At 39.7% G+C, this 23,571-nt stretch overlaps 1 protein-coding gene and 1 long non-coding RNA gene across 8 annotated transcripts in view; both read left to right on the plus strand.

Moving 5' to 3' along the window:
• Positions 1-23,571, plus strand: part of SMARCA2 (SWI/SNF related BAF chromatin remodeling complex subunit ATPase 2) — a 182,950-nt gene that overhangs the window by 130,819 nt on the left and 28,560 nt on the right. For all 7 annotated transcript variants that reach the window (XM_073345222.2, XM_073345221.2, XM_073345225.2 and 4 more), the window contains one exon: positions 19,105-19,322. In XM_073345222.2, the coding sequence (XP_073201323.1) occupies positions 19,105-19,322 (218 nt within the window). The remainder of the gene's footprint in view (positions 1-19,104; positions 19,323-23,571) is intronic.
• LOC140911690 (uncharacterized) lies at positions 7-5,322 on the plus strand. The gene is made up of 2 exons (XR_012159091.1): positions 7-989; positions 1,168-5,322. It is a non-coding gene; the product is annotated as an uncharacterized LOC140911690 (long non-coding RNA).

The following is a 23,571-nucleotide window of genomic DNA, read 5'->3' on the forward strand; positions in this document are numbered from 1 at the left end:
CACGTTTTTCCTTTCTGACAGCTGGTATTTGTGGGAGTTTGGGTTTTTTGGGGGAGGTGGGGGTTTGTCAGTGATGATTACAAAGTTGGAGTTAGAGGAATGTAGAATTAAAAATATAAGTTAAGTTGCTGGAGCCAGGCACTTTTGCTAGACCTGGAATCATTATTCCTCTCTGTGTTGCAAATATTCTATTGCCATAGATCTAGCTATTTTTTACTCACATACTGTTGTAATTTTTCAGTGATGCAGATGCTTTTTCATGTTGTCTATCAAACCACTGATTACTGTGGGATAAAACAAGACACAAAAACACACTGAGCTTAATTAGAAATCCAGAAAACTTTGGAAAAGTCTTCTCTCTCACGCTTTCATTTCCATGTGTCTGTGCATTTCCTGGTTCCAGTGAGATCAGAAAACTTCCGAAAGAGACTGTTCATGGAAAGATGTCCAGGCAAGAGAGCCTTGACTCAAGAAGCCAAACTTAGCTGGTTATTCACACCAAACTTCTGATTCTTTTGAGATTTCCCTATCATCCTGTGCACACACTAATAATCTTCAGTGCATATAGCCTTTCAGTAGGTTATTATTTGTCTGAGGGTGGTAGGAAGTTGATGTTTAATCTTCAGAAAGTGTTTCCAAAACTATGTAAGAGACTTTTAGCATTCTTTTCTCAACTAGAATTTCCAGAAAGGATTGCTAAAATGTATATTTTACTCAGCAATCTGCATATACATACCTACTGTACTTGAGTAAGTAGGTGGTGATCTATTAAAGTATCAAAATTGCACGCCTATGATGGACAAGAGCAGCAGTGGACACTGCCAGCATGAACATATATTCAGAAGCTAACCAATTAGCGTGAGTGTGTAGAGGAAAGAGAGATTGTGGTGTACAATCACTAGGTAGGTACGTGGACAGACCCAGCTGACCTACATGGCCTCCATCCTAGCATGTTGGATTTAGCTAGAGCTTGTCTCCATGAACACTTAGTTCACAGCAATCTAGGGTGTGAATCTACCCCACAGCTAGCCTGCTGTAGACTTACTGTCCATGTGGCCCCTGCTGATGCACTTGAGAGGACTAGATCAAAGCACTTCCACAAACTATTAATGTGTGTTAGCAGGGTCCATACGGACAGTCAGTCCATGGCAGGTTAGCATGGGGTAGATTCACATCCAACTTTGCAGTAAACCATTTGTTCATGTAGACAAGCCCCTAGACTTCATTGTGAGACATGAGGCTAAAGAGCAGAGCCAAATTCAGAAGTGGTGTGCAAAGAGGATGCAAGTTACAGGAGATGTTGCTAAATGAGTGTAAATCTAGGCAGTTAAGGAAATCTAATGGCAATTGCACATTGAGAGGATTAGAGGAAGATGAACATAATGTCATCTTAGCCTCCCTTTAGATTCCCCTAGATTCACCCAGATTTCATTTCATCTCAGGAGTGCATGTTGCAACCTGAAAAGTTAGGTTACAACAGGGCACACCTGGGGAAGTGAGTTACTGCAAGTATTAGAAGGCAAGGCTGACATGTAGACTCTGGTAATGATTTCATGACTATTCTGACAGACTTATGGCATAGCAAAACACCTGTGCACCTGCTGCACGGTAAGAAGACTTTGCCATCAGGTGGATATTGGGAAACTGAATCACCTGACATTTGACACATTTTATTTCTCAAGTGTTTCATTACTACAAGTTTTGATTTGACTAGTTACTATTTGTCATGTGGGGGATGGCAGGGAGAGGGGTGCGTTGTGTTCTCCACTCAGTTTTGCCTCTTACTTGAGCAATAAAGTTTTCCTACATCTGTGCATTGGAGTACCTAGGGGATTATAGATGATGAGATGACAATCTTTAAATATATACAACTACCAGAGTTTATAATTAGCTTCACCCCCAAGGCATTGCCATTGTAACATGATCACATGCACACTGGACAAAAATTTTGGATCAACCGTTTCTTGCTAATGAGAACATGTGGACAGTAAGTTGCTTTAAAGTAGCACTAAGGCTTTCCAAAAATGCTCACGATCCAGTAAATTCTAAATTAAGAAAAACATTTTGTCTTTAATTCATGGCATTCTTCCCTCTCACAGATCTGTTACAATAAATACTTCAGTCTGCTTGCAGTATGGGGGCAGAACTAGACATGTCAATCACTGGCAGCTGAAGAATACCCCATAGTTCCCTCCAGTTTATCTGCCTCACCAATGAGTGTGGCTCCCCAAGATCACCCTTGCTTTAAATCAGGCTGTGCAAGGGCTTATTTTTATGTGGGATCTTTGTATAGGTTACTTTTACATTTAGTCAGAATAAGGTATTTTTAAGGTATAATTTTATAGCCAGCGGCCAGCAGCCATTTTGTAGCCAGGGCTCTTAATTTGATTTATAGTGGTTTTGATTAGGTAATACAGTTTTGCTCAGTGGGTTATCTTCCTTATATTCATTATTCATTCCAATTTAGCCTTTCTTCTAATGGCTCTTATATTTATCTAATCTGAATATTTATCTAATCCTAATGTTTTACCCAAGCTTTGTTGGTGGTTGTGATATAGGAGATAAAAGATAGATATCTGTAAAATTGGGTAAAAGCTGTTATATGCAGAATCCTCTCACACTCTATGCATGAATCTTTTTCTGATTTCCATTCTTCCTTGTTCCTCTCTCCTTTCTAGTTCTAGAGCATAACTTTCTTTTGTATCACAAAGTTCAGTGAATTGCTGAATATCTACTTAATAGTCACATAAGTGATTATTTGCCCAGGGCACTGGAAGAAAAATGCATTCCAAACTAAATGGAGTGCTGTGAAGTACTTTATTGCATATCCGATTGAATTTAACCTTTTTACAAAAAAATTGTGTTTCAAAAATGTATCCCTCTGACCCAGCGTCCTGAATCCATGGATACCAGTTACTCCATGATAAAGGTCACTAAATCATAAGCACCAAACCTGCCTTGCTATGTAGGAATCTGAGCCTTTTGCCTGTGGGACTACAATCTGTCAGAGCAGCAGAAATTGGGTGTGAGTTACTTCCCACTGGCAGAAGGGAATATTGAATGATATGTTGAATGATCTGGTGGAGAGTACTTCAGGTCTTCTCCCATTACGGTTCTACCGATAGCAGATTGAGGAAGGAAATTAAGCTAGCCCATGGCTTGCAAGTTTTCATAAAGCCTGAATAGTTGTTTATATTACTTGTACTGAAGTCTAGCTGCAGTTGAAAGAAATTCAAGAAAATCAAAGAAAATTAGGTGTCCTGGCTGTTACTTCTAAGTTACAATGAAATTAAAACTAATGATACACTTCAGATGAAGCGAGCTTTCCTTCATTAGAAAATAGTGAGTTTGAAGCATGAATGAGAGCCAGAGAAGTTTATCCACCCAGTAGTGGCTTTTAAGCAAATAAACTGTCTGCTGGATACCTTCTGTAGTAAGTATTTTGAAGCAGTACCAAAAGTAAAAATGTTGGGACTTAACAAACAAGCCTTGAAATACTGCTTTGTATTTAAGTTGTGCTCTCAGGAAACAGATCAAGAGTCCCAGGAATTGGTTTTGTGGAGGGAAGTCTTGAAAGAGAAGTTCTGAGTGACCATTCAGGAGAAACAAAAAGCAGTAAAACATTTTATGGTTTGTTAATGGGATTTTGTTTCCATTTTCTTTTTGGTCTGTTTCTCCAAAGATTTTTAAAGAATATCTGAACAAATATGACTACAGTTTCGACTGGTGCCTTGAATACATTCTCCTCTAGGAAACATTAGGCTAATAATGTGACATAAATGTGTAATGGGGCACACAAGCCTCCATGCAAGGCAGGAAGGGGTTAATGGGCTACTGAAGGCCCAATTAATCAAAATTAAGACACCCTGGATTAGGAAGCAGGCTTCCAGGGAAGGGCTTAAAAATAGGCGACCCTCCAGCTGGAGGGGAGCAGGTGGAGAGCAGATGTGGAAGGTTTACTGGGAGAGAAGGCTGGCTAGGTCTAGGAACTTAAAAACTAGTGCCCAGCAGATCTTCCAGAGCAAGGGGAGTGTTTAAATTTGTGTTATTGTATACTTGTTTCTGACTTTGAGTGCCCCAGAAAGGGTAGAACTGTAAGAGGCCTAGCTGGAGGGCTAAATCTGTGCAAAGCCAGAGGGCACTGGAAATTGGGCAGAGCAGTGGAAGAGCAACTGGGAAACTGATGCTGAGTGGCTGCTACACTGCACAACGCCACAGGGAGGTGCTCGGGTAAGGAATGCGCAATAACAAACATCCGCTGGTATTTTTAACAACAGCATTGTGAGCAGCAACGTTGAGGACCCTTAGCCAAAATGAGCTGCATACTGTTTAGAACAAGGTTTTTAAGATGAATTTCCAAAAGCCAGCCAACGTGAACTGAAACTACAAGTTCTATGTTTCAGTGACAAGATTTTCACTGTCAGTTCTTCTCAGGCAAAATTTTGAAACCCTCAGTTATCTAAGCCTTAGGTTAAGTTACTGAGATGGTATTGCTTACACTGAAATTCAAAACAGTTACTGAAACAGTGGTAATTATTGTTAAACCTTTCCCAGACTTGCATAAAGAGAAAATCTGCGTTAAAACCTTAAAAATTACAAAGATGGAATAGTATTTGGGATCTGAGTCAGAAAAAACAAACACTTGAAAACTAGATTTGCAGAATATATGTGCAAAACTCTTCTAAAAAATATTTTAATTAGTTCATCTTTGTGCTTGTGAAAAGTGCTGGGTTTATGGCATTGGAAATTAAGATATGTCTGCAGAATAATGACAGCACAAGCAATGGCAGTGCAAGCTGCCTCACTCTGTCTGCAAATGGACCTTGATCAATACAGGAGGGCTTCCTCTTTCTCTGTATCATTGGATCTTTTGCTTCTCTGAGATTGCAAACAGTACTGATAATTATGGTGGTGGGTTTTATAATGTAATAGGATCAGAACTGTCACTACCGATTCTTAGGGTTCTGATCAGTGATTGAATAGTAATGGGTTTCCTGGGCTGGATTTGAATTTTTAACAAAGATTACATATAACCTTCCAAGCAGCTTGTCATGTGTTTTGGCCACAAATACTCATTCAGGCCTTGCCAAAAGAGATGTAGTTTTTTGTGTTGTTTTTGTTTTTCTACTCGAGGTAACTGCCACGCATGCGCTACCCCAAGATAAACAGCACTAGAAGCCTCCAGGCTTGGCCTTTCTGAGTTTATCTCATGGAAAACTGAAGTGCCTGGTCTTCTGTGTTTTTATCTCAGAGTAGCTCATGCATATTAGTTACTTGGAGGTAAAAAACTTCACTCTTTCAGCAGTGAATACAAGGCCTCAGTCTGTAGCAAAAAGAGAAACGTTCAATATTTTACTTCACCATTAGTACCAACTTCTATGGCTTTCTTTTTTTAATGGGATGAGTCTTGAAAGCAGACCAAAATAGGCAGTAGACACCCTTTATACCTTTGTTTTCCAAGCAGAACACATGGGCTCCTGACCGGGAAACGTGGGTGGGACTCTGCGCACAAGCAGAACCCTATGGACTTCAGTGAAACCTGAAAAATACAGACATTTGTAAAAGTATGCACATTCTTGAGACTTTGCAGGATCAAGGCCTTACTGGGTAATTTAAATATAAACAAGATTTTTTTTGTCCTAGTATATAACAATAAAAGAGACACAACTGGCAAACATGTATAAACACTGTTTAAAAACTGGACTCCTCAAGATGGTTTTGCCAATTGTATCCATCTGGTGGCAAGTAAAAACTGGGAGAGCTCTTAAAAATGTAACCTCTAACTCACCTTGAAGTACTGAAAATGAATAGAATGTTCTGTCTATTGTACCCTGGAAATGTGGTTTTGTTTATAAAGAATTAAAATTCTCCTCGAGTTGTTCCAAAGATCAGCAAAATTATTTTTATAATTTTATGTTGTAATTAAAATTGAGAGACTTCTAACATCTTAGAAATGGTGGAGAAATGGAAGACTAGTGTGTTGGACATTCATTTTAGTTACCTCTGGATTAAACATAATGAGACATCACAAGATGGAGCTCAAAGCGTTGGTGCTCCTTTTTGGCTGCTTAGTGCAAGGACGTTGGTGCTCCTACTGGACTTTGTCATCGCACTGTGCTCTCTGTTCCTCTGAGAAGCAACCCCGTTTAAATTCCTCATAGGCCATTGAGCCTGTGGCATCTTGGATTGCTCTGTCTGTTCTTCACCCAGCACCTGACTGGATTAACTGTAAAGTGGTAGGATCTTTTGGATACTTCTATCATTAAAGGAATAAGATCTACTGTGCCTCTCTCAGTGTTCCTTATTGAGAAACACAGCAGTAGAAAGGGCCTGGCAATGTGGAACTCGCTGTCTGACTGACAGAAAATAGCTAGGGCTGTCAATTAATCTCAGTTAACTCATGCAATTAATTCAAAAAAATTAATCGCAATTAATTGCAGTTTTAATCACACTGTTAAACACCAATTGAAGTTTATTACATTTTTTTGATGTTTTTCTACATTTTCATATATATTGTATTCTGTGTTGTAATTGAAATCAAAGTGTATATTTTTATTACAAATATTTGCACTGTAAAAATGATAAACAAAAGAACTATATTTTTCAATTCACCTCATACCTGTACTGTAGTGCAATCTTTGTCATGAAAGTGCAGCTTACAAATGTAGATTTTTTTTTGTTAATAACTGCACTCAAAAACAAAACAATGTAAAGCTTCAGAGCCTACAAGTCCACTAAGTCCTACTTCTTGTTCAGCCAATCGCTAAGACAAACAAGTTTGTTTATATTTACAGGAGATAATACTGTCCTCTTATTTACAGTATCACCTGAAAGTGAGAACAGGCATTTGCATGGCACTTTTGTAGCCAGCACTGTAAGGTATTTACGTGCCAGATATGCTAAACATTCGTATGCCTCTTCATGCTTCAGCCACCATTCCAGAGGATGTGCTTCCATGCTGATGACGCTCGTTAAAAAAAATAATGCGTTAATTAAATTTGTGACTGAACTCCTTGGGGGAGAATTGTATGTCCCCTGCTCTGCCTTACCCGCGTTCTGCCATGTATTTCATCTTATGGCATTCTCAGATGACGACTCCGCACGTGTTGTTCATTTTAAGAACACTTTCACTGCAGATTTGACAAAACGCAAAGAAGGTACCAATGTGAGATTTCTAAAGATAGCAACAACAGTCGACCCAAGGTTTAAGAATCTGAAATGCCTTCCAAAATCTGAGAGGTACGAGATGTGGAGCATGCTTTCAGAAGTCTTAAAAGAGCAACACTCTAATGCAGAAACTACAGAACCTGAACCACCAAAAAGAAAATCAACCTTCTTCTGGAGGCATCTGACTCAGATAATGAAAATGAACATGTGTCGGTCCACGCTGCTTTGCATCGTTATCAAGCAGAACCCATCATCAGCATGGATGTATGTCCCCTGGAATGGTGGTTGAAGGGACATATGAACCTTTAGCGCATCTAGTACGTAAATATCTTGCAGTGACGGCTACAACAGTGCCACAAGAACACCTGTTCTCACTTTCAGGTGACATTGGAAACAAGAAGTGAGCAGCTTTATCTCCTGAAAATGTAAACAAACTTGTTTGTCTGTACGATTGACTCAACAAGAAGTAGACTGAGTGGACTTGCAGGCTTTAAAATTTTACATTGTTTTATTTTTGAATGCAGTTTTTTATGTACCTAATTCTACATTTGTCAGTTCAATTTTCATGATAAAGATATTGCACTACAGTACTTGCAATAGGGGAATTGAAAAATACTATTTCTTTTGTTTTTACAGTGCAAATACTTGTAATAAAAATAAATATAAAGTGAGCACTGTACACTTTGTATTCTGTGTTGTAATTGAAATCAATATATTTGAAAACACCCAAACATATTTAAATAAATCGTATTTTATTATTGTTTAACAGTGCGATTAATCGCAATTAATTTTTTTAAATCGCTTGAAAGCCCTCAAAATAACTGCAGAATGTTGCAATTACGAGGTTAAATTAATTCCTCTCTTACTGTTTCCTCTTTGAGAATGAAATGGTCCACTGAGTTTAACTTTATTATTTTTAATAAGCGGTTAAAACATTTGCTTAGTTTTACGTTGACCTTATTCTTTCTCTCCAACTCGGACAAAATTTTAAATGGATATTGCATGACTCTTTCAGCTGCTAGCTCAGGGTAGAGTGATCTAAATCATGGTGAAAATCGGTGCTTAAATCACATGACTTAAAAAAAAATCAAATTAGGTTGAGCTTTGTAAAATTAACTTGAAAACTTGTGCTATTGCAATTTAAGATTAAAATTTATCATGAACTAACTTATAAATGCTGTTTATTGTGCCACAACTAATAGAGGGTTTGTTGTTTGCCGTTTACAAAACTGTTTTAGACAAAACCAAAATATTGAAAATTTAAGGCCCTGATCCTGCAACCATTTAAGTGGGTATGTAACTTTATTTATGTTAACCCCACTGATTTAATGGGATCACTCGTGCTTAAAAGTAAGCATGTGCATAAGTGTTTAGCGCACCGAGGGCTAATATTGTATCTCTGTTAAAAACTTTCTCTTCATGGTATAAAATCTTTCACTTCAAAGCAAAATGCTTCAGCGTTAATACTGAAAAGTTATTTAAACTTTCAGTACACTAATAAAGTTGTTGTGAACTTTTATGTACACACAAGACAAATTTAGGAGCCTAAAATTAGATTTTAACCCATATTTAGGCACCTGTTGGTGGAATTTTCAAAAGCAAAACAACCCAAAAAACAAACCAAAAAAACCCCAAACACAACATAGAAGCACAAGTCCTATTGTCTTGAAACTGCTAAACCTGATGGTAGAGTATAGCCTGGGTGAAGTATTTCAGCTTTCTTGACTTCTAAAAGTTCAGCATACTTGAAGAAGGTGACGTGGGTTACAGATATAGCTTATGCATTTGCTTACCAATATTGTCTTTGTAAAGGGGGAAAAAACCCTCAAACTCTTTCCTCCCCACCTACCATAGTTTTTGGAAGGAGATTTCTTAAGCAATTCCGTGATCTGGGATGTCTTTGCTCAGTTTAGCTTATCCACAAAAGGGTGGGGTCAGCAGTAGAAGCAAGAAAAGCCTAGGTTCATCCATCAAAACTTTGCTTGTGATAGAATTAAAGCAATATTGTGTTAATTTACTCCCAGCAAAATCAGTCTTACTTAGTCATTGCAGGATGCCATTCAACAATAAAGGCAACCTAGGTGAATTTCAGTTAAAATAATCCTTTCAATCCTTATATGAACTTTAGAAGTTTATTCATAGTACTAGGCAACAGCATATTTTATGTGTGTTGTGTTGTCTGGCTGTGCCTGGAATATGGTGACTTTCTGAGGTCACTACTCCCCTCATTTGATGTATTAATGTAGTGCCATATATGTAAATAGAATTTTCCAAACACTTAAGACAAGGGCACTGCCCCAAGGAGTTAACGAATTCAGAAATATACAAACAATTACATTAAGCACAGAAAAGGGTGCAGACATCATGTGGGAGAACAAGTAACAGAAGTGGATTTTAAAGAGAAGAAAGCCATTTGGCACATAAGCTGGAGGTGTCATTATATGGCATAGAGGACAACATGAACAAAGACATAAATGGAGAGGGGAAGTAGAAAGGGCCTATAGGGGAAAGAGTGGAGGTGTAGGCATTGGGAAAGCCGCACTGGGCTTGGAAGATAAGACGTGATATAAACTTGATGTGGAAAAAGAGGGTGGTCTTATATTTTGGCATAGGGCATTCCCATAGCTAGGAAACTAGCTCCTCTTCCCCTGCCACCTCTTCCAAATTGGTAATGTGAGTTCTGTTTTCTGAAGAAATAACTTCTTGTTCAGTACCTTCATGCCTGATGCTGGCATTTGTCATGCTGTTTTTGAATAAGTGTTTTAAAACCATTGTCAAAGTGCTTAGTATCTCTGTGCCAGTATTCAGATTAGCAGCTGTGTTAGTCTGTATCCGCAAAAAGAAAAGGAGTACTTGTGCCACCTTAGAAGTGAGCTGTAGCTCACGAAAGCTTATGCTGAAATTTGTTAGTCTCTAAGGTGCCACAAGTACTCCTTTTCTTCTCTGCCAGTAGGTGGTGCAATACATGGATAAGTTTCAGAGTAGCAGCCATGTCAGTCTGTATTAGCAAAAAGAAAAGGAGTACTTGTGGCACCTTAGAGACTAACAAATTGATTTGAGCATAAGCTTTCGTGAGCTACAGCTCACTTCATCGGATGCATTCAGTGGAAAATACAGTGGGGAGATTTATATACATAGAGAACATGAAACAATGGGTGTTACCATACACACTGTAACGAGAGTGATCACTTAAGGTGAGCTATTACCAGAAGGAGAGCGGGGGGGGGACCTTTTGTAGTGATAATCAAGGTGGACCATTTCCAGCGGTTGATAAGAACGTCTGAGGAACAGTGGGGGGTGGGATAAATATGGGCAAATAGTTTTACTTTGTGTAATGACCCATCCACTCCCAGTCTCTATTCAAGCCTAAGTTAATTGTATCCAGTTTGCAAATTAATTCCAATTCAGTAGTCTCTCGTTGGAGTCTGTTTTTGAAGTTTTTTTGTTGAAGAATTGCAACTTTTAGGTCTGTAATCGAATGACCAGAGAGATTGAAGTGTTCTCCAACTGGTTTTTGAATGTTATAATTCTGACGTCTGATTTGTGTCCATTTATTCTTTTACATAGAGACTGTCCAGTTTGACCAATGTACATGGCAGAGGGGCATTGCTGGCACACGATGGCATATATCACATTGGTAGATGTGCAGGTGAATGAGTCTCTGATAGTGTGACTGACGTGATTAGGCCGTAAGATGATGTCCCCTGAATAGATATGTTGACACAGTTGGCAACGGGCTTTGTTGCAAGGATAGGTTCCTGGGTTAGTGGTCCTGTTGTGTGGTTGTTGGTGAGTATTTGCTTCAGGTTGGGGGGCTGTCTGTAAGCGAGGACTGGCCTGTCTCCCAAGATCTGTGAGAGTGATGGGTCATCCTTCAGGATAGGCTGAAGATCCTTGATGATGCATTGGAGAGGTTTTAGTTGGGGGCTGAAGGTGATGGCTAGTGGCGTTCTGTTATTTTCTTTGTTGGGCCTGTCCTGTAGTAGGTGACTTCTGGGTACTCTTCTGGCTCTGTCAATCTGTTTCTTCACTTCAGCAGGTGGGTATTATAGTTGTAAGAATGCTTGATAGAGATCTTGTAGGTGTTTGTCTGTGTCTGAGGGGTTGGAGCAAATGCGGTTGTATCGTAGAGCTTGGCTGTAGACAATGGCTTGTGTGGTGGGGTCTGGATGAAAGCTGGAGGCATGTAGGTAGGAATAGCGGTCAGTAGGTTTCCGGTATAGGGTGTTTTTTATGTGACCATCGCTTATTAGCACCGTAGTGTCCAGGAAGTGGATCTCTTGTGTGGACTGCTCCAGGCTGAGGTTGATGGTGGGATGGAAATTGTTGAAATCATGGTGGAATTCCTCAAGGGCTTCTTTTCCATGGGTCCAGATGATGAAGATGTCATCAATGTAGCGCAAATAGAGTAGGGGCATTAGGGGACGAGAGCTGAGGAAGCGTTGTTCTAAGTCAGCCATAAAAATGTTGGCATACTGTGGGGCCATGTGGGTACCCAAAGCAGTGCCGCTGATTTGAAGGTATACATTGTCCCCAAATGTGAAATAGTTATGGGTGAGGACAAAGTCACAAAGTTCAGGCACCAGGTTTGCCGTGACATTATCGGGGATACTGTTCCTGATGGCTTGTAGTCCATCTTTGTGTGGAATGTTGGTGTAGAGGGCTTCTACATCCATAGTAGCCAGGATGGTGTTTTCAGGAAGATCACCGATGGATTGTAGTTTCCTCAGGAAGTCAGTGGTGTCTCGAAGGTAGCTGGGAGTGCTGGTAGCGTAGGGCCTGAGGAGGGAGTCTACATAGCCAGACAATCCTGCTGTTAGGGTGCCAATGCCTGAGATGATGGGGCGCCCAGGATTTCCAGGTTTATGGATCTTGGGTAGCAGATAGAATACTCCAGGTCGGGGTTCCAAGAGTGTGTCTGTGCGGATTTGTTCTTGTGCTTTTTCAGGGAGTTTCTTGAGCAAATGCTGTAGTTTCTTTTGGTAACCCTCAGAGGGATTAGAGAGTAATGGCTTGTAGAAAGTGGTGTTGGAGAGCTGCCTAGCAGCCTCTTGTTCATATTCTGACCTATTCATGATGATGACAGCACCTCCTTTGTCAGCCTTTTTGATTATGATGTCAGAGTTGTTTCTGAGGCTGTGGATGCCATTGTGTTCTGCACAGCTGAGGTTATGAGGCAAGTGATGCTGCTTTTCCACAATTTCAGCCCGTGCACGTCAGCGGAAGCACTCTATGTAGAAGTCCAGTCTGTCGATTCGACCTTCAGGAGGAGTCCACCTAGAATCCTTCTTTTTGTAGTCTTGGTAGGAAGGTCTCTGTGGTTTAGTATGTTGTTCAGAGGTGTGTTGGAAGTATTCCTTCATGTGCCAGCAATGCCCCTCTGCCATGTACATTGGTCAAACTGGACAGTCTCTACGTAAAAGAATAAATGGACACAAATCAGACGTCAAGAATTATAACATTCAAAAACCAGTTGGAGAACACTTCAGTCTCTCTGGTCACTCAATTACAGACGTAAAAGTTGCAACAAAAAAACTTCAAAAACAAACTCCAACGAGAGACTGCTGAATTGGAATTAATTTGCAAACTGGATACAATTAACTTAGGCTTGAATAGAGACTGGGAGTGGATGGGTCATTACACAAAGTAAAACTATTTCCCCATGTTTATCCCCCCCCCCCCCCCCCCCGTTCCTCAGATGTTCTTGTTAACCGCTGGCAATGGCCCACCTTGATTATCACTACAAAAGGTCCCCCACTCCCCCCCTCCTGCTCTCCTGCTGGTAATAGCTCACCTTAAGTGATCACTCTCTTGTTACAATGCGTATGGTAACACCTATTGTTTCATGTTCTCTATGTATATAAATCTCCCCACTGTATTTTCCACTGAATGCATCCGATGAAGTGAGCTGTAGCTCACAAAAGCTTATGCTCAAATCAATTTGTTAGTCTCTAAGGTGCCACAAGTACTCCTTTTCTTTTTACATGGATAAGGCATTCTCTGCTTTTATGAAGGATTTACCCTTTAAACTCAGACAGTTTTAAGATCCTACCTACCTCCTTTATGTTATCTGATTATTGATGTATACTTGAAATATCTATTTTGGGTACTTTCTCTGAAACACTCTTCTGACTGATGTTTCATTTACTTTCAGAATATACCAAAGTATATAATCCATGAATAGCTGATTTTTATGGATGGTATACCCTTTTATTTTGTTTTAAAATATTATAAATTAGAAAACTTAATAAGAAAAAACAGGGGAAGCCCATGAAGGGTTTCAAGTGGGATATTTCTCCATTAATATCCCACTTTCTTGTTGAACAGTCACGTCTTCAGTTTTCTCTAAGTCCCAATTCAAAACCCTAGAATTTCTTATTAATTGAAACATAGGATCATATCAGATTTCTGATGGGCCTCTGAAAAGTTTTAATTTTGGGGCTTTATTTAAAATAGTGTTCTATGAAGAGTTTCTCTAGTGTACATTGTCAGTCAACTAACACTCCGGGGGGGGGGGGGGGGTCTGTGTCCTGGCCAGCAATGGTTTACCTTGGATTAGATTGTCCTCTTAGTACCCCAGTTTACTTCCTGGCATCCTAGAGGTTGTTGGGATTATTAACAAAACCACACACAAACAAATGAGAAAAGAAGCTTTTAATGGGGTGGAAGAAAAAAAAATACCTTAAGCAGCACATTAAGACCACAGCAGAAGAGGAATCTCTAGGACCGGTCAATCATTGGCATATCGATATTTGGAAGGAAGCGTTTCCCTGTGCTTCCAGGCTAGATTTTTGGTTTTGGCCTGAGGACCTGACAGTTTTTCTGTTTTGCCTGTCCTTTGGTAAACCTTCAGTGAAGCAACAAGGAGTCTGGTGTGGCACCTTAAAGACTAACAGATTTATTTGGGCATAAGCTTTTGTGGGTAAAAAAACCCAGGTTTTTTACCCACAAAAGTCTCTGCCCAAATAAATCTGTTTGTCTCTAAGGTGCCATTGGACTCCTTGTTGTTTTTGTGCATACAGACTAACACGGTTACCCCTCTGATACTTGGCACCTTCAGTGAAAATATTTAACTGGACAACTGACGTTCTAGCATAGCAGCAGGATTTCTTTATGTGGTTTTAAGAGATGTCAGGCATTGTGTCTGGAGGGAAAGGAGCCAACTATAGCAGCATTCCTGGCAGAGACTGGTTAGGGTTAAGAGTGAATGAGAGTGGGACATTAGAAGAGATACTTGTTCCCTGCAGTTTTCTCATGTAATCCCAAAAAGGCTGCCTGATGATCAGTGTGTTCAGCATTATCAGGGAGTCTTATCACAGTGGTATTTAGCCATGACTGAAGTAGACTTTTGAAGGTTCTCACCATTTCAGATTAGGCTCATGTGTTTTTGTGCCACTTAATTTTCTAGTACCTATGCCTAATGGTGATCTCAGAGCAAAGGAAGTTACTATGTATCTTGGTCCATGACAAATCTCCTATGAGGTAGTGTCCTTTAATGATGAGAGAAAGGGATTGGAAGTCAAGCTACTGAGTTTCATACTCAACTCTGCCTTTGATTCACTGTGTGATTTCAGTCAAGTTACCTGATCTGTGCTTGACCTAAAATGAGTCTAACCACTACCTAAAATTATTGCTCTAAGTTTTAATTAATGTGTATGGTGCTTTGAGAGCCTTTCATGAATGGTGCTATGTAAATACAAAATATTTGGTATTGTCATTACCCACTTTGTTATAAGATACAACTTTTTAATTTGTTTAATGTAATATTTTTGATAGTCTCCCTATGGTGTGTGTTTGTTTTTTAAATTCTGATTTTGCCTGATGGGTGCATCTTGTTATAGCAGGATTCCCTTGAATATTATGGGGGTGACCTAAGGAAAGCATCAGGACTATATATGTTACTGGCTGTTGGTGCCATAAGACTTAAGTGAAAGCGTGCACCCGTTTTTCTCAGCACACTTCACATGTTCAGATTTTCCAGACTCTCAACTAAGTGAATGTTGAGGATACATCTATAATGTTCATATTGTCCAAAGGGATGAAACAAAATGTAAACTAGTTTGACCTTCCATATTTTGCTTGTAGGCCATTTGTGGGGGCAGGCCCACTCTTCTAGCACTCACATCTCACAGTGTTTTCTGAAGGCAACCAGACAGAAGTATCTGGCCAAACTTTCCATAAAGGACAATTTTAACTTTTTTCCCTTTCATTCACTTTCAACATCCACAACATCATATCTCCTTAGAATTCTGGTGCCTGAGCAGTCTCAGGGTCTTGGCTCCCTAACAAGGAAATGTTTCTTGCCTTGGTATAATAAGTATGCAGTGAACCGATATACTTCAGAAATGCACCGCCTGCTGTAATAAGTACATGGTTAATAACAGTGAAAGGTTTTTCCTCGGTATGAGCCCAGCTGCTGAGGTCCTCACAATTTCTATTGGCTTTGTTGAGAATTAAGAGCGCCCTGTGCCTTTCAGGAGGTGCTCAGCTCTTTGCAGCGTTGGGATCTACATGAGCTTGGTGCAGCTTTCTTTTATAATAATAGGGTCCAAGCTTAATTGTAGTCACACATCTCGTTTTCTTTAGGCAAGGAAAGTGTTAAACTCTTATTTGTACACTATTTTCCTGACTCCCTTTCTACTTAACTCACTAATCCAGAGGCAGTTGAGCATGGGAGATGTCTTTGTGCTGTGTCTTGCACTCTTGCGCAACACGTCATCAGTCAGAAACTGGGGATTTGCTTCTGGGATTTGTTTCATTACCGTGCTGGTAAAGGTTTGGAAGGGCATTCTGTTTGGTGTGGCACTCTAGCCCTGTGTAGTAAGGTTTTTTAGCACAGAACTCAGTCAGCTGCACTGGTTTAATCAATCTGTCCTCATTCATATATAATATATATTTTAAAATATTATAATATCTCTGATATTTGACTTACGTGTAGTTGTATTCAACTTTTTGGGCAGCATAAATCATAATTTTAGCTTTGAATTTTACTGTATAATCCAAGATATTAATTTACCATTTGTAAATTAAAGTTAGCTGTCACTTGTATGTTAACGACAGTATTTGACTGTTCTTAGTGTAACACTGGTTTCCTGGTGCCTGCACTACAGCTTGAAATTAAGGAAAAGAGTGTCTGAATTTACATGTCTTTGCACATGATTTTGAGAACTAATTTTAATAACATATGTCTATACATTAGTACTGAAGTAATTTTTTAATATTCATTTGCAGACTTGTGATGTACTGGCTATTAATTTGCTGTCCTTTGTCTGCTAATCACAGATTTACAGCGCATAAGACCAAATGTCAGCTGGCTTATTTGTGTTTTTATTTTTTGGTTTTGATGGGATTGAAAATGTATCTTTAAATATACTGAAATGTTCTTTTTAACGTTACCGTTTATATCGGCCCGTAAAAAGTAACAGTAGATACATTTGCGCCTTTAATTGTTGCTCAGGGTAAGTGAGGTATGTGGAGACTCTGGGATGGACGTAGTGCTTTTGTTTGGGGGGTTTTAAGAGAGGGCAGAGGGGGGGAAGGATTGGCAAGCAAAGTCCTGTTCTAGAAGCAAAATATTCATTTTTAACAAATGCCCATTTTCTAAAGCAAATTAAATTAGAATATTTACCTTGTTTTTTTTTTAAATTCAGAGTAGTTTTCATAGTAATCTGTCTCAATAACCTGAACCTATCTGTTCATAAAAGAACAATAAAATTGCATTGTGTAATAAGTACAGTTTTAAAATGCACATTGTTTTTAAATTATATATGAAATTGTTCAGTTAGCATTTTAATTATTACGAGAATCAATAACTGCCCAGCTAAAAATCTATTTGGATGCCTGGAATAATAAGGGAAAATATGATAAGTAGTTGTCAATATTAAAGCAGGCTGAAGGAAGAAGGCTTCGGGCCTTGTAGCAGGTAGAATGAAACAGCAGATTTGAGTATCCACAATTCTTTCAGTATTAAATTTTCAGTAAAATAAAATTACTTGTATATGAAAACATAGCCTTTCCCCAGCTCTCTTTTTTTTCCTGATCAGCTGATGAAGAGACTAGCAGCTCGCTGCTTTGCTGGCTTGTTAATTTTATCCCCACTAACTGTGATTTCCGATAGCCGGCCTGCTGATAGTGGTAAGGTAAATATCCTTTTTCATTGCCGTCTTGAAGATTCAGTAGAACTACATCACAGGCATGTGTAGGTGTGTAACACATCAAAAGCCGGTGTTCTCCGTATTTCTGTGTGCAACTGAGTGCTTAAGGAGAGCAATAACATTAACTGTTGACAGCCTTGCATGCTGTATTTATTATTAGCATTTCTAGCTTCCAAGATTTACGGAGAAATTTCCTTTTCGTAATCTTCGCTAGATGCAGTGGTATATAGTGGGTGTCCTGCTTTAGCCAAATGAATATTAATGAATTTGTGTGCAGATTTTTTTTCCTTCCTTTTTCTTCCTAACTCATCAGATCAAGCCTCCTTCATAATGGTTATCTGAACGCTGTGGAAGCATGATGGAAATTGTCTTTTGATTATTAAGGCCTAGTTTCAGGCTGTCCCTCAGGATTCTGTGTTCATGTTTGTTCTGTGGATTTGCACATCGGAGGATGCATAGGAAACAGATTTTGAAATCCCACTGGCGTTTTTAACATGCCAGGTTGTTTTGTGTTGTGCACCAGGTTTTGTTCACAAAACGTTTTTCAAGATACATTGTACACAAGTGAAAGAAATTATGTCTGGGCTGTAATCACTTTTTTAATATTGATTGTTATACTCACATGATCATAAATATTAGCCATGTTTGGTGCTGTGGAAAAATGAAGGTAATTGCCTTATGATTAGAGCTCTTTCAGCTACAAGAAAGAATTGATTAGCATTTGCATGTACTCAAGGCAATATTGAGAGGCAAGAGAGACAAATATCAACATCAGTTACGTTCTGAGAGAGCATTAATCCTAAAGCCTAATTTTAAGATTTTGAATATTTTTTGTAGTCTCTTTATACTTTCTTACTAATTTCAGTTTTCTTATAACCGATTTATGTTTAGATATTTTGGAGTTATTTTCCCGCTCCCCCTCTCCATTGGGGGTTTGTTTTCTGGGGGCTTTTGAGTTTTTTTCAAAAGCAAAAAAAAGTTCAGCTTGTTTTGTCACATGGATCTGTCAGTATATGAGCAGGTTCTCTTTATACCTGATTTGTTTTTGTAGACACTTTATTATCTCTCTGCATAGTGCTGCTGGCTCTGGTTAAAAGCACACATTTGCAGGTAATTGGAACTAGTGTTTATTGTTTGTGACTGTTCTTTTGTTTTTCTTTTTCCATGCCATGATACAAGTGCTCTTTACTATAAAACATCATATTGTCACCGCTTCTGCCTCCTCACTTGTTATTATACTGAATGAAAATTACACAACATTTTAGAGGTGGTTTTAATTCTTAGGAGATTTGTAAATTAATTTGAAAATTCTTTTGGAAGTGAAGGCTGAATCTAGCATGCTCCTACTTAAAAAGAATGTATAGAAAAAGCTGTGTTACTTTCTTACATTGATACCTAATGTGGACTGTCCTGTCTGCAAACACTCGCATTAAAATCTTTTTTAGAACATAACTGTTACTAAAACAAAGAAATTAATGCATGTTTTGCTGTGTACTTACTCGCGTAGTGGCATAGGCCCTCAGATATGGACTTGTAACTTGCAAGATGGAACTGAGGGTTCAGTTTAATATGAATCCATCTGTGGTAAAGGTGTTTTTATAATTACTTTTAAGTTTAATGTCTTATTGATTGCTACTCACGGATTTTTCTGTTGAACTCTTGTTTATAAATAGACTTATTGTGTTGAGTTGTCTACATCTGACTAGTCTTTTAAAATATGATTTATTTTCTTTGCATCTTTGGTTTTTTTTAAATATAATTTTTCTGAATCCATGATTGACAGGCAATCGAAGACGGCAATTTGGAAGAAATGGAAGAGGAAGTCCGTCTTAAAAAACGAAAGAGACGAAGAAATGTGGATAAGGATTCTGGCAAAGAAGATGGAGAGAAGGCAAAGAAGAGGAGAGGCAGACCTCCTGCAGAAAAATTGTCACCCAACCCACCAAAACTGACAAAACAGATGAACGCCATTATCGATACTGTGATAAACTATAAGGACAGGTGAGCTCTCAATTTTGTAGATTCGTTCTTTGTTGTTTCCCAGTCTTTTTAGGGTTGCTGACAAACCATTTCTAGGATTTCAATGGTGTGTTGTTTTTTAACTGTAAATAAAAATGATCTGACTTTGGGGCTGGTCTTCCATGTACATAACTTCCATTGGTACACACTGGGACTTGTTGAGAATTTTATTTACAAGAGAGGCATATAATCTCTTGGTTTGGAAATTCCACTGCCCTGTACAAGAGAAGTATTTCTTAGTACAATGCGCTCCATTAACCAGAAGTAGATAATCCCAGCAAAACTGCAGGGGTTTGTTTGTTTGTTTGTTTAATAATCAAATAGCACAAACCAGATACAAAATATTTTCATTTTCTATACTCCATTTGCATCCCTGACCGTCTCCCTTCTCTTAATTTTTGTTTCTCTCTTCAGTCCTAACTTCTTGACTCCTACCCAAAGCCAGGGGGTCTAAAGAAGAGTCTTCCTGATGGCTCAGACTATTCCTTTAGCCTAATGGAGCCTCTTGCCTTAATGATTTAGATATAAATCTTTCCAACACATGGCTACTGTTTTATTAGTACAGGTTCTCATGTTGGCACTTAAAACCATTCTCCAAACTCTTTAGGGATGGAATGAGGAGCACTTGAACTGACAAAGAATATGCTGTAGAAATATTATATGGTACTATAACCAACCATCAGTGAGCTTGAAGCTAGCTTCTCATTATAAGCTAGTATTCAGTATGCCATCTCTGTTAACTGCCGCAAATAACTAAAGCCCTGAAATTTCACATAACACCTCCTCCTAAGATAAGAATCACTTTTTATTCAGATTTTCAAACTAGCTTTGCCTACAGATTCCAGATTTGTATTTGTTATTTTCTTTTATATAGTGTTTTTGCAGTGAAATTACAAAGGTTTATAATAGAAATAGCTTTTTAATATAAACCGCATGCTAAAATAGGAAGAAGAGGTTAACAAAGAGTAATTGGAGCAGGGATATGAATAGAAGGCACAGAAAGGCAGAAGAGCCCTAAGGCAAAGAGGAAGTGGTTTTTTTTCTGTTTCCTATGTCTGGTTTTGGCTGAGAATTGGAAAACCAGCGATCTTGCTATATTGCTTAAAGAACCTGTGTGTTAGACAGTGTCTGTCTGAGGAAGTTGTACCAATATTTAACCAAAGGTTTTGCGATTTGGTTAAATAAGTGCAGCCCTCTTGTGTAGATGCTCTGATTTCGATTTTAATGCTTTGTATCAATTTATCTTAAATCTGTAAGGAATTTAACTTAAACTATAGCAATATAAAGCACTGTCAAATTATTTAAGAGGGCTAGATTCACAAAGGGGACTTCAACTCACTGTTGCAGTGCCTAGTATTTTGGTTCCCTGCCGCCTAATGTAATCCACAGCCCTGAGTTAGGCACTCAGCCACCCTGTTCAATGCCTGGGGAGAGTTAGGCACCTTGGAATTGGATACACAAAAACCAGCATGTTGAGCAGGGAGCTACCTACACTAGCCAATAAGAAACGCTGAGGAAAGGGCTATGAGCTAAACCCTGTCTTCGAAGGGAGTTAGGGGCCTATCTCCACTTGGGATTCACAGCCATGAATCCTCTTCTGGAGCTAAGTGTGTAAGCCCTTTCTCAGAAAAAATGAAGGAAATCCTACCACTGCACTTATAACCTTTAGCCCAGTGACTAGCTTACTCACCCAGTGTGTGGGAAACTCAGGTTCAGTCCCTCCTCTGCCTGAAATGTATTTTGAATACCTATCTCTTATCTTACAGGGCTATGGGATATTCTTGAGTGAATCTCTCCTGTTGAAGCCATTCCACTTTGTATTCAATAGTGGGCCAGAGAGTGACTCTCTAGCCTAGTTATTGGGGCAGTCCCCTCAGTTATGGAAGACAAAAGTTCAAGTCCAATGATTCTTTAATTATTTATCTGCAGTGGAACAGCTTCAACAGGAAAGATTGAGAGAAACCCATCCCAGAATATTCCATAGCCCTCTGATGTGGGCTGTCTGACCACTCTCTGGTTCCAAGATGGGATCAATTGAACACCATACCACCAACTTTGGTACCACGTGGGGGGTGACCACTGAGTCCGGTACTGACAACATTAGCACTGGCACAGGCTTCTGCATGCCATTTGCATTCCAGGCATCATTGGACTTGCTCTGCCTCTCTCTTCCTGATGCTCCAATAATTCAGGAGCATTCAGCTGCTTTGGCTTTTCTGCTGAGTCTGCCTCCTGGACTGGTCACAGAATTCTCTCTGTCATCGGCACCATCTTCCACACTGTCTAAACTTTTGAGTGCAGAATTGAAGACAGCCACCTCCTCAGTACCAAAGGGCCTGTCTGCACATGTAATACCTTTGGTACCAACGATGACTTTGGTGCAGACCACATCTGTCAGTGCCAGCAGCAGCTTTGATGTAGAGGTCTGTTCTGGTGCTGAATGGGAGTGCGATGCCCCTTCCAGTACAACCTGCCTATTGGCTTTTCAGTGAGTCTGGACATTTGCTTGCTCCTTCTGTTTTGGCAGCTTCATTGCCACTGGACAACTTGGAAGGTTTTTCAAGCTTGGGGACATCTTTCCCCTCTGTCGGTTTTGAGGGACTGCTCTTCAGTCATTGAGACATCCTGGGTATCACCACCAATACAGAGATCAGCACTGCTCCCACAGAAGGGATAGAGGCTCTTGGCCCAGTGCTTATGGGCCATCAATGCCATATCCTTATTCTCACTGGCCTCCTTGGAACCACTGGAATGTTTCTTGATCTGCAAAGTCCCAGTCCTGAGCCCAATCCTGAGGTGCTTGGCCTCAGCCTTGGGCATTCAGGCCAAGTTTGTGTGAGAGAATAAATTGGTAGACATTCTCCAGTCCTCTGCTTCTGGGAGAGTAACTCTCCCTATAATGAAGCACCTTTGGAACCTACAAAGATTTTTTGGTATACCCCAGCTTCCTTACTACTCACAGCAAAACATAATGATAAACAGTATTATGTCCCAATGTAGTGTTTTGAGAGCTTCTACTCACATCCAGTCCCAAACTCTCCCGTGGTAACCGTAACAAATGAGAGATTGTCAGGGAAAGTACAAGTCCATTCCTAAGGACAAAGAGTCTAAGAGGCTGGATTTGTTGGGGAGAAAAATGTATTCAGTTTTGTCATTACAAATGCTTATTGTGAATCAGCAGGTTCTGTTAGCCTCCCAATTTACAAAATCATATTTAGATATGACCAAATTTGTGGATAACTTGCTTCAATCCTTCAAGGAAGAGTTTAAGGCATTCATTGCAGAAGGCCGTCTTGTGGCCAAGATGCCATTGCAGTCAGCACTGAATGTGATGGACTCATCTTCCAAAGTTATGGCCTCCACTAGTACAGTAAGAGCCTCATAGTTGCAGAACTCTGGCATAGCTCCTAAAGTCCAGTGGATTATAAAGGACTTACCATTCCATGGTCAGTTTTTATTTAATGACAAAGCTCATGAGATATTACACTCATTTATGGACTGCTGGGCCACTAAAACCTCATTGGGGGTTTACACCTCAACAATAAATGACATCTCTTTTGGAGATCAGCAACAGTACCATTCCCACTGTACTTTTGACAGTCATCCTAGCCTGCTGAGCAGCAAGACTTCCCCAGGAAGGAACGTAAGTCACAGAAGAGAAGGCCTTCTCGGTCCAATTTTAAACAGCTTGCCTGTCCTTTGGCCAAGCAGCCAGTTTGATGGGCAGATCTAGAGCAGCATTCCACTTGTGAACCTCCTGGCCATATCTCCACCTTTTGGGGACAGGCTGTGCTTGGAAAATGATAACCTCAGACAAGTGGGTCCTAAGCACTGTGGGATCAGGTCATGTCATTCAATTTCTGTCTCTCTCTCCTTTCCACCCTCCTACTCTGTCCCTTCTCAGGGACCTCTCTCACAAGTCACCGCTCCTCCAACAGGTCCAGACTCTGCAGGCTTCGGGAGCTGTAGAGGATGTTCCCCTGCAGCATCAAGAAAACAGATTCTACTCACAGTATTTCTTGACCCCCACAAATCAAAGGGAAGTGTGAGGCCTCAATCATCAAGGTCTCAACAAGCACATCAGATACATGGCATTCCAGGTGATTACCCTAGCTGCTGTTCTTTCTGCTTTGAATCACAATGACTGGTTCAGATCAGAACTGTACTTACTGATGTCTTCAGAATATGTTGAGGAGCACATCTGAGAACAGAACAAGAAGCTTCCCTTCGT

Source organism: Lepidochelys kempii, chromosome 5, assembly GCF_965140285.1.
Source record: "Lepidochelys kempii isolate rLepKem1 chromosome 5, rLepKem1.hap1, whole genome shotgun sequence".
In the NCBI taxonomy this organism is placed as follows: Eukaryota; Metazoa; Chordata; order Testudines; family Cheloniidae; genus Lepidochelys; species Lepidochelys kempii.